The following is an 11,569-nucleotide window of genomic DNA, read 5'->3' as shown; positions in this document are numbered from 1 at the left end:
AAAAAAAAAAAAAAAAAAAAAAAAAAAAAAAAAAAAAAAAAACATACGGTCGAATTGAATACCTCCTTCTTTTGGGAAGTCGGTCAAAAAATAGTATAAAATATAATACTCATTATTTCAATAAAAAAACACGTAAATATAAACAACTCTTTCATTTCCCCCCAACACGTCCCATGACGTCACTTCTTTGCATACGACCTCGCGTCACGGCCTGTCACTGTCAATTTGAAAGAACCATTGATTGATAATACTCGTAAATCTTTGTTGTCTAAAGTTGTTTTTAGTAATGGAGATAAAAATGAAAAAACCAAAATGAACAGAAGGTGATACTTTTAACGTATTAATTACACTTGTTGCTTCTCGTGGAAGATTATGTTTGTGTGTAAACAGTGACTGCGTCCTACAAAAGTGTGACCGAGTATAAATTAAATTGTACTATAAGCTACTCTTATGAATTTTGATATATTTTTCTTTTGTAATATTCATAAAATGTTTTGCTCATAACTTATGTCGTAATTATAAAAACACTCAATAATGGAGTCCTCATAATATGAAACACGCAAACTCAATTATTACAATCATTTAGAAAAAAATATAACTACAAAATGCACTGACATTCACTGAAGTTGGTCACACTGCCATGTTATATGCAAGAAAGTGACGTCATTGGTGTTTGAGATCGAGTAATGGAGGGTAAAAAATATTGCAGCGTTTTTAATTTATATTTAATTTGAGACAAACATTCAAGGTCTCTAAATGTTATTATAGGTTTTAAAATGCTTTCTTTAAAATATTAAACATAACTTTATTTGGATTTGTAACATTAGGAAACATCCCCATTGCGGACATCTATGGGCAGCGGTCGCTTCGCCATTTCTGTGGATTCATTATTATTATTATAAAAAAATAGCGAAAAACCTTATACGTTCATATTACCAGACGCTTGTATTTTGTTTGTTAGGCACTTATATCTTAAACAATAATGCGATCTTTTAATTTAAAAATAATTTAATAAGGAAAATATTTAACTAAAGGACCGAAAAAGGGGAATAACCAAACATTTTGTAACTACGTAAATAGTCATAATTATTCATTGTTCCTCATTTTAATTTAAATTCACGCCTGTTAGCAAAAGGAAAAATAAAGTAAAATGAAATAAATACAAACTTTTGGATTGTGCTTATATTTATTTTCTGTAATTTTTGACTTTTAAATGTCTTTTTTTTACATTTTGCATAATTTATGTAAATGTGGAATCTGCATTCGTTTCCTAGTGCAGCGGAACGGATGTGACATCATATAAATAAAAAAAATATATAATTAAACAATATTTTGTATTCATCTGGATAGTTTTTATTAAAGGTTTTATTTAACGAAGAATAAAACAAAATCGACCTAATAGTTTTAAATTATTTCAATACGTACAAAAATACAAATCTTTCGTCTTTATAATAGTATAGATTTAATGACAACTGCCAATAACATATCTGTTTGAATTTAAAACTTGCAGTCACTTGTTATAATTGAAATATATGCCCGGTCCTTTGAGTTACTTAAACTAGTTTTAAAGAAGTTTTGAAAGGCCCCTTTACGGTTCGATTTTTAAAAGAAAAAAAAAATAGAACTAACCAGAACTTCATAACTATGGTGCTTATCTTTACTAATATTATTGAAATAACTTAAAAACTATTGGAATAATATCAAAAATTCTTTTACTATTAAGAACTACGTTGTCAGTGAGTAACAACCTATTTTTTTAATTTCTCGCAAATGAAGTCGCGAGCGTTGCTAGTTTCGTATATTTTGGGCAAAATGTTTACAAACCAAGATCGTAAAACGCGCCACTTGATTTTATTGGGTAATAATTATTTAAAATAAAAACATAACAAGCACTGTGATATAGTTTTGTTGTTTTTTCTCAACTTTTGAAGTTAGATTTATTATTTTTTTCCCCGGCAAAGGTAAAAACATTCCATAAAAACCTCGTTAGTCTCTAACAAGCCAGTTGAAGATGTTTTATGACTAGTAAGCGATCCCGGCTTTCTGCACATAATGCCTTCATTTTTTTTAAATACTATCGATCTAGCTATGGAGAGCCCAAGAAAGGAGGGGTTGCTACGAGACTGCTCCTCCCTGCTTTGATGCTATGGGGTGTAAAACTTCATTTGGATCCAAACTCATTACTAATAAAATACATATTACGTTAGCACTGGTTACTTTTTAAATTTTATTGGTACATCCCTATTCACACATAATTAGCTACAGATGCCTTTATAACAAAAATAGCTGTCAAGTCGATCAGCCCGTAATTAAAAAAAATTAAGTAGCCTATGTGTTCTTCCAGACTATGCTCTACATCTATGCTAAACATGGAGATCCTTTAAACCGTTTAGGATATATCTTCTAACAAACACCTATCTAATTATACAAACTTTGGTTAATTTCACTTTAACTCACATTTTTGACTAAATAAACGCAAACGGTAAATATAGCTGCTATGTACGGTGTTTGAGGTTCTATTTACTTATACTTTGAATGGAAACGAGATATTTTTATAAATGATTTTAATTATATTAAAGTAATTAACTAAACAAACGGCGCTACTGATCCCGCCAGGATGGCGCTCTTTACTAGTACGACTAATGACATTGACAGCTGTCAGATAGGGACGGACGTCTATGCCGATATTCTAGTGTTGCGCCAACCCTCAAGCGCAGTGCCAAAGAGCATATAAGTAAATGTGGACATCGGGAATTCATTTTTAGACATTTGATATTTATTATCTTATTAAAATCAAATGGAACAGCAGTAAACGTCTAATAAAATCAATTGTTAATTCACTATTTATGTGCTTCTTGTGATGTAAATCATATAGACATTTTAACTTCTTTATTACAAGGGTGTTACATTTATTACCGTACATAACTTTGGCTAAAAAGATTGTTAAATATTATTAGAAGAGAGTAAAAAAACATTTTTTACGTTCTCAATCTTTATTGTAGTTTTATTTAAATTTAGTTTCACTCGCATAGACTTGGTTTCCCTTCATTTATCAGTGTGGCCCATTCCAAAATGTTGTAAATACGCATATGTGGATTTTCGTTTTTCGCTGAAATAAGAAAAATCATCAATGCAATGTATTTTAAAAATATATCAAACATATGTGTGCGTTTCCTCGTCCGTCGATTAAGGATAGGCAACGAGTCCACTATTCGCAATAGTCTATGGGCAGCAGTCATTTCCGTTGCCATTTTGACGGATTCATATGGCCGCTTGCTCGTTTGCTACGTTATGATATAAAAAAAAACTTGACGACGTGAATAATTTTAGTCACATGGATAAGCGACATCTATCGTGGATTCAGTATTTTTTAAGTAAAAATTTCGATGATTATCGTCTAAATCTTGACTAAAATCGAGTTTACCTTGAACTCTTACAAACTGTTTGGTTGGTAGATCTACTGGTTTCCACTTCGGGCGTCCGAGCTGAAAGTAAGTCGTTGAAGCTATCCCTTTAGGATATTCCTGTATAAGAAGGAAGATATCAATAACTCGGTAATCATTACCTCTGCATAGTTGGAGCGAGCGATTATCGATTGTTTCGCAGCCAATTGATCTGTGTGCGCAGCGCACCTCCTTATAAGCTCATAGGAATGAAAGCGAGACTACAGTCGAGCGATAGTTTAGTCAAAGGGGTGCGCCTGCTCCTAACATGTTAAGTACTAGTACTGTAACATAACACCTGTGAATGATGACGTCACGTGTGTGGCAGACCGATTATAACATATGAATTACTTTTTAGCCTCCGTTTCATGAGAAAAACTTCCTATTGTAGGCTACTGAAACGGATAGATTACTATATTTTATTGAACATTTCTACTCTACAAAAACGTTATAATACACAAAATGTATAAAAAGATTCCAACTTCATGGCGGCTCGTTTTTTAACGCGACCGCATTGTGCTACGTAGTGATTTCCTAACGTAAACGCTTAAAATTGTGTAACATTACATTCGAGCCGCCATAAACTTTGGATGTCAATGTTATAAATAATTAAACAATATACTTGATCCCATATATTTTTTCTAATTATTTTCGGTTCCTGTCGATCTGATCTTGCCGATTTCTGGTTGTAGTCAGGTGGATGGTAGAGCATATCGTAAGCGCACAGTTTCGCAGTTCGCGTCACATGTTTTATATTGAAATATGTCTGTTTTGATACAGGAATAATCATTTGAGTGTATAGATAATCTTCACGGGACATTTTGTTGTGGTTTTTACTTAAAATTGATATTATTTCATTGTAATTTTAGAAAATGTGTTATGTTTTATGTAAGGTTGATTGATTTATTTGATTTGACAGTTGCGTAGATAATCTAATTGTTTTTTCGGAAATAACAATTGTTGCTAAAAAAATTGTAAAATGCTAAGGAATATTGGAATATTTTTTGCATCAACAGTTATATTTATTATATTACTAGTTAATTAAGAAAAATAATGTATCTTATGGTAAAATGCCTATAATAGACCACCACAATTAAACCAACAATTTAAGGACAACACGAGTGAAAGCAAAAATATTATACATTTAACACTATATTCATATATATTTTTTTCTTGTTTGTTTTATGTTACGATTATTTTAATATAAGTTTAATGATTTAAATCGTATTGATTTTTTAAATTATATTTTAAGGGTACTGGCAGGTTATTGTCACTGTGACGTACATTATAAGACATAAAGAAATTGTCAACCGACATTATGAAAGGGAATATATTATTTTTGTAATAAAGAATTACATTATATTGTCAAAATTAAAACATATAATAACAATTCATGCGGTGGTTACTCAAGATTTTCGATATACTAACAATTTTACTAAAATGGACTGTTACAGTGTCGAATCCGACGTACTTGGTCAGTTGTGATTTTTTTTTTAATTTGTTTTCGTAGTTTTTCATTTTGTCATTAGAGTTTTTTTCTTATTTTTTTCGTCGGAGATTCTTTAGATTTTTCATTTCCTTCAGTGAGAAAAGGTCACAGGAATAGAGATAGAGAGAAAAATTACATTTCCGAGTATACGAGGCAGCCTGATGTTCATATTGTAAGAAAATTATGTAAAGCGAAACATACGAAACATAACCCTAATGACGTCGCGGATGGGGCGCCGTCCACGTCGGTTGTTATAAAAAAAGCTATTGCCAAGGTACATTTATAACTACTATAATTAGTTGAACAACCATTAGTGAGTACAACTACTACCCACGCGACAAGCGATACTAGCCTAGCCTAGTTGTTAAAAAAAGTTATGCAGCAGCTGTGGCACAATTGATTATGCCAGAACTTGGTAAATAAGTTATCTTTTGTGCCAACCCTTAAACAAATAAACATGTTTCTCCATGTTTTACTTCTTTTACTTTTAGTAAGAGTACAAAGGTGAATTAAATTAATGCTTTCAGATTTCTAAAAGAAAATTTATCCCGGATACTTTATACAAAGACGATACATCCAGTGAAATACCACTCATCAAAGTGACTGTTATACCTAAACACGTGGACACACAAACATCGAGACAGTTTAATAAGCGAAGACAAACTGTCAAAAGAGTCCAAAGTACAGTATCCAACCAAGAGAGTTCACTTCGATCGAAAAACATATATTTAGTTGTAACCGGACGTAAAGCTGACAAGATATACGAGATAAAAACAACAGGCAGTGAAAAGTTATCAACGAACCAATCATCTAGCAGAATAAAATATGAAGATATATCATTGAAAAAATTACATAATTACAAACACGTTATAGATTCTTTAAATATGGACAAAAAGAAAAAAAGAGACAAGAAGAAGAAGTCGGCAACTCAGCGTAAAGATTCAAGGACGTCGTTAGTGAACGAGATATTCGGAGGTGCGGGAATAACATTACAAGAATGCATCTGTTCTAATGCGAAAAGAAAGGCTCCAATGAATGTCAAACACCGTAGGAGTCGGCTGCGAATCATCGGCGAACTTGGTCTTACGAATGACGATAAATATGTTATAAATTATGCGGCTACTGTAGATGGAGATACGGGTAAGTATAATGAGATTCAATCGTTATGATAGCTCGAGATTATCACAGATTATGAGCACATGTCTTCGCTAGATGGAACATGTGGGTGGAGAAAATCACAGCATGCAAATTAAATTGTCTTTTAAATACACACATGCTAATTTTTTCTAGGTATACGAAACTACTCGCGAACGGACGAAAGATTGAAGTCTAACGAAGCATCAGATCTGACTAGTAGACAACAGTAAGTTTGACATAATATTGTTTACTTACGAATAATTAACTTATTTTACATAATAAAAATTTCTTTACAGAGAATACACCAATTGCTCATCTAGTTACAGCACGAGTAATGTTATTTATAATAATAAAAGCTACTTTCGGTAAGATTTTTCTTGTACATTTTTTAAACTCGATTTTTTTGTATTAATTTTTTCCGGCAGTGTTGTATGTCTATATTAAATAATTCTTTTTTATCACCTTTAGAACTCATCGTGATTCTAATGTTCAGGCTAATCTTCTAGAGCCAACTACATTCTGTGCTTTTTCAAAAAATCGTGGTGTAAGGTACAAAATCATTAATCACATGTAAAAATTCAATCATAGTGATTTATAACCTGTACAATTTATTTGTGTTTCACTTTTAGACAAGAGTCACAAGGAACTCAAGTGGATTTAGATGGACCATTAGATAAAAATAAAAAATATACATTCAGAGATCAGACAATACAGTGCTATTGTAACTGCAGCAACGGTACAGCAACAGAAATTGTGAGCAGTACCACAGACGCTGTTAACAAAAGCAGTACCACAAAAGATACTAAAAGCCCCCTTGTAATTATATCAGTATATTCGAAGCAAGATTCTGCGGAAAATACAACCAGTAGCCACACTCTGATAGATCAACGACCAGCTTTACCGAAACGACAATCCGAGTCCCCACATCAGCATAGAAACAAGAGCAAAATGAATATGTACCGAAGTCGTTCTCCATCACCTGAACATAGAAACTATTCAAGAGAGAATCCACTTAACAGAACCGTCGATGCCAGATTTTTAAACACGAAAAAGAAAAATTACAACGCTAGACCGACTTCACCAGTTAACCAAAAAAAAGTTCCCTCCCCAACCGATCTGAGTACAACAACGACGAAATCTAAAACGAAAAATGAGTTTTTTAAAAAGTTTCCTGTCAATTTCGGATCTCGAGATTCGAGGGATACGAATATGCAATCTATAAAAAAGAAAAAAATCAATGATAATAATCAAAAGTCACTTCCGTTTGGTAAAAAAGAGGTTGGTAATTATTCGTATGTGTCACGGAACGAAGTAGGAAATATAAAAAGAAATGATAGTCAAAAACAGAATTACAATGGTGTGAGGGAGCAACGTAATTTGAACAATATGTCGAGAAATCGTAGAGAATATAATGAAGATTCCCATAGATCGAGTGATGATGATTATGGTTCTATGGAGAATTTCTTAATGTTGTCAGAGGATAATAGAGACGCGAATACACGATCTCTATCACAAACTCTTTGCTATTCCGTAAGTATTTTTCAGTCGGAACTTCAACCACATTGATTGAATAAACGCAACATATTTTAAGACCATTTTCCAAGTGGAAGTTCAGTACACTAGTAATCAATAAATGATGATCATCTTTTTTATATTATAAGGTGGCAAACGAGCAAGCGGCCAACTGAATCCGCCAAACTAGCAAAACGACCGCGGCCCATATATATTCGCAATAGCGAATGCGTTGCCTACCCTTAAGCGACGGAGGAGACGCACATAAGAGGAGGTTTCCCCTTCCTATGCGTCTCCTCCGCCGTCAAATCCAGGTTCCCATCCTGTCCTTTTCTTATAAAAAAAGGTTGGGAAGGGAAAAGGGGCTAAAGTTGGGCCTCTGGTACCAAACTCAGTAGACAAAACGCGGGACTGCTCCCTCTTCGAGCCTGTCTTGTGTGTGGTCGTAGTATTAAACCGGGCAAGCCGACCCATTTGTGCGAAAATGTTAAAACGGGCTCTACCACTGTAAAACTTCCTCCAAATGACAGATCGTGGGTACGACTTATGAACGACCATCACAGACATCGTTCGTCTGTACCGGATGGTCACACGACGGTCGTTGTTATCCAACAGTTGACAATTCTACAAACCATGTCACCTGCATATTTGATTTTAAGGTTTTTTATAGTTTGATTACATTTTTTACGAAAATCAAGTAACTGCTCAGTGCTTTTTTTTAAATTTCAGCCTTCGACTACCGCAATTTATGAAACTTCCCAACACACTAACACCGCTGTAGGTAATACAGACAGGTAGAAGCCATTTTTTTATTTGTTTTATTTTTTTATTATTAAAAAAAACAGTTTCAATATTGAAGATCACTTTTTTAACATGCCTAATACTTTATTACCACTTTGCGACTATTTTGAGATAACAAAATAATAAAAAGAGTCTGATTTGTATATTTTATTTCTAATTTCAGCAGCGAAGTTGAACCTCGATGTTGCATGAAATTCACACAAACCAGTCGCAGCTACGATGAATTATATGAATCTACGAGTAATACTAATTTTTTCGGTAAATTCTATTCCATTACTTACAACATTTTTAAATGTCTGTTACCAATGTTTCCAAACTTGTTACTACATAGGATTTTTTTTTACTTGTCAGTATCAGAAGTATTTGTAGGTAACGGTTGCGAATGTCCGCTCTATAACTGATTAAGTTGAATCTCTTTAACTCCAGCTCCCATCAAACACTATCACGGAGACAGCTGCAACATCATTGACCCATTAGAAAGAGATAGAGAGATCAGAAAACTACTGGGACTTGAATATCGACAAACTCTCCCTCGACCAATCACGCATGTAAGTTGGGATACAATGTTTCGTACAAGAAACTAAATCACTGCCAAAATATTCAAGAAATGTATTCCTAGAATTCTTTACAAAAATTATAAAATATCTACCGCAAATAAGAAAAAAAGGATGAGAAAATACACGTCTAAAATTTATATTAACACTCGTATGTTCCAGGAATATTATTCGGATATGTTCTGTCGCGAATCGCGGTCTAAAAAAAAAAAGTAAGTTTTTCCTTATAATTTAATGCCTCTTATTACAACCCCAAGCGTGCATAATATTCTATATTAAGTTAAAAATAAAATTTAAATGTATTATTATATTTCAGTGATTACTGTACGAAACACGTGGAGGCCCGTATATCCAGAACGTTTGAGTGCAAATGTTGCAATCAAGAAAAAAAGTCACCGCCGCCTAAAAACAGAGTATGTAAATTAGTCAAAACTAAAACTACACCAACTCAATACGATTTGAAACCACCCGTTATCCCGTGTATCCCCCTGTGCAGCCCACTGACGCATCAGGAACCGCGCGACAATCAGTTGATACTGAATCGGAACATACAAGTATATTTACAAATAGAACAGTTCACAAAACAGAAGCCTATTATGCTAACAAGGAAACAATACGACAAATTGAAAAAAACAATAAAGAGCACGGTGAAATTAAAAACTCCGAAAGCACCGAAATGCAAAAAAAACGTATACAAGGCTTACAGTGTTGTATCGGAAGGGCAAATTAAAAAGGCGAACAAAAGCAAATGCCGCGGAAATCGCGACAGAGGTATGCAAACGAAGAAAGATGCCAAACGTCAGAAAAAACCTAAACAAGTGTCAAAGAAGAGTAGCAAAGTGTCACCGGCTACATCGTGCGTGTGCGTAGAGGTACAGACTATATGCAGCACGTTGGAGAAACAGACGTGTCATTATTTGCTGCTAGATAGACAAGTCGGGCAAGACACGTCGAATACATCCAAAGAAAATGTACCGAGACAAACCATGTCATCGCTAGAGATCAGGTACGCGAATGTCGCTTTTAAACGGGTAACATTCTCATCGACCAATGTCGACCAGTTGCCGACAGAATCTGTATACTCAAATCAACTGGAAAACACCTCAGTACATTCTTTACCCAAAAGTAAGTTAACTTCCTCTTTATCGATGTGTCAATTACTATAAAGACAGACAATAAAATAGATACTTAAATAATTAATTCTTTTTAGAAAACAAAAAATCGGCGACACCAAATCTTGGTACGTCAGGGTACTCATTATACTCTGAACCGACTGGGTCAGGTCAATCCCTCAAGTACCTTCTCTCGCCACGAGACTCAAAACAGAAGAGGCCGTTCCTCAGAAGGCTCATGTCCTGTCTAGTGATGCACTCAGCAAGGCCGTCAAACGTGAAACTTCCGTGTGGTCTGACCAGTAAAGTTTCAGGCGTCAACAGTTCAATTGATTCATACTATATCAGCACGTCTCTAGGAGTAAGTGTAATATGTGTTTACAAGATATTTTTTTTAATATTAGTACATTTTTATTAATTTACTGATATTTCCTTTAACTATTCCAACTAAGCTCTAGGCTTATGCTAGGATATGGTCCACGACAATAGTCGAATGGTGGGATTCGAACCCTCGACCGCAAGATCGGAAGTCCGTGAACCAAACCATTAGGCTATTGGCGCTTAAATGACCTAAAAATGTTAAAGTGAAATTTATCGCCCAATACTTTGTCAGTGTAACGTTTTCATAGCCAGCATCAATTTGACGTACGGATACTGAATATATTAGCGGTATGAAAGTAGTAGAAGAAACTTAGCAAATAGCAGTTTGAGATCCATCAATGCATCATTCCTTTCACTACAAGTGAAGTCTTGTATTATCTGTGCTTTCACTCTACAGCGGAACCTCTCGTCAAAAATTGAAATAAATGTAATTTACCCTTACTCAATGGGTACAAATTTCCATTTCCATTCCAACGAAATATTTGTTTCAGGCAATTGAACTGACGTCATCAATGTACGACACATCGGCTTCGTTTTACAGTAATCACACAATTGTACCTGTGAACAAAATTAAAAGAGGGTTTTTAAGTTCAGTGCGTGGTTTCCTTACCAGCCGGAGAAGTTGACATTTGTCGAAATTTATTAGTGGATAATTTATTAACTCGCTCTGTAAAGTTGTATCAGTTTTGAGTAGTTGAATATAAAACTGACCTTATGCTCACGTAAACCTTTTTGAGAGAGGTAATATAAGTGAGCGGGCGAGTATACAGAAAGGTTATTAACGGCGAATATATATTACGCTGCAGAAACTTGAAAAAGCGACAATGATTATTAGAAACATGTTTAAAACTTAACAAGAACTATTACTAATCAGAACTACCTTCGTTATCACAACGACCTTTAGTCAACAAAGTTACTGTTGTTTTGTTATAGTTAACGTTTCCAAAATTAAAGTGAGTTGTTAATGTACAATTTTTTGCTTGTATAAATTTACATGACGTTTTTACTGTTTTTATAATCGTGGAATAAAAAAATTCTTTTTATTTGCTAAACCCTTGTTTACCTTTTTACACCCTTTTTCATTTTACTTGCCAATTTCAGAAACATTCGTCTGCTAAAACCAGTACTGATTGTTTTTTG

General features: G+C 33.9%; 2 protein-coding genes across 3 annotated transcripts; one reads left to right on the top strand and one right to left on the bottom strand.

The window, feature by feature from the left end:
* Positions 1–2,980: 2,980 nt before the first annotated feature.
* On the bottom strand, positions 2,981–4,346 carry LOC106107088. The gene is made up of 3 exons (XM_013287790.1): positions 4,066–4,346; positions 3,425–3,524; positions 2,981–3,109 (listed from the first exon to the last, which is right to left on the bottom strand). Exons 1-3 carry the CDS (start codon positions 4,261–4,263, stop codon positions 3,021–3,023), a joined length of 387 nt encoding a protein of 128 aa, XP_013143244.1. The 5' UTR covers positions 4,264–4,346; the 3' UTR covers positions 2,981–3,020.
* A 390-nt stretch (positions 4,347–4,736) lies between these two features.
* Positions 4,737–11,449, top strand: LOC106110093. Of its 2 annotated transcripts, none has more exons than XM_013291815.1 (14): positions 4,737–4,917; positions 5,028–5,206; positions 5,460–6,072; positions 6,223–6,295; positions 6,366–6,434; positions 6,538–6,618; positions 6,699–7,599; positions 8,311–8,375; positions 8,549–8,640; positions 8,809–8,930; positions 9,099–9,148; positions 9,253–10,061; positions 10,147–10,409; positions 10,921–11,449. In XM_013291815.1, exons 1-14 carry the CDS (start codon positions 4,884–4,886, stop codon positions 11,053–11,055), a joined length of 3,486 nt encoding a protein of 1,161 aa, XP_013147269.1. In that variant the 5' UTR covers positions 4,737–4,883; the 3' UTR covers positions 11,056–11,449. The 2 variants fall into 2 exon arrangements, with proteins under 2 accessions (XP_013147269.1, XP_013147262.1); XM_013291808.1 differs by having other exon boundaries at positions 8,546–8,640.
* Positions 11,450–11,569: the final 120 nt, after the last annotated feature.

The sequence above is a fragment of the Papilio polytes genome, unplaced genomic scaffold (assembly GCF_000836215.1).
Source record: "Papilio polytes unplaced genomic scaffold, Ppol_1.0 DF824269.1, whole genome shotgun sequence".
Classification (NCBI taxonomy): Eukaryota; Metazoa; Arthropoda; class Insecta; order Lepidoptera; family Papilionidae; genus Papilio; species Papilio polytes.
Note: the sequence above shows the minus strand (reverse complement) of the source record. Positions and strands in the feature narration are given on the sequence as shown.

Coding starts and splice junctions, on each gene's coding strand:
- LOC106110093 (XM_013291808.1), top strand. CDS start 4,884: ATGGACTGTTACAGTGTCGAATCCGACGTACTTG. Junction 8,376..8,545: donor GCTGTAGGTAATACAGACAG/GTAGAAGCCATT, acceptor TTCTAATTTCAG/CAGCGAAGTTGAACCTCGAT. Junction 8,641..8,808: donor GAGTAATACTAATTTTTTCG/GTAAATTCTATT, acceptor CTTTAACTCCAG/CTCCCATCAAACACTATCAC.
- LOC106107088 (XM_013287790.1), bottom strand. CDS start 4,263: ATGTCCCGTGAAGATTATCTATACACTCAAATGATTATTCCTGTATCA. Junction 3,525..4,065: donor GAAAAAATATATGGGATCAA/GTATATTGTTTA, acceptor CTTCTTATACAG/GAATATCCTAAAGGGATAGC. Junction 3,110..3,424: donor ACAGTTTGTAAGAGTTCAAG/GTAAACTCGATT, acceptor TTCTTATTTCAG/CGAAAAACGAAAATCCACAT.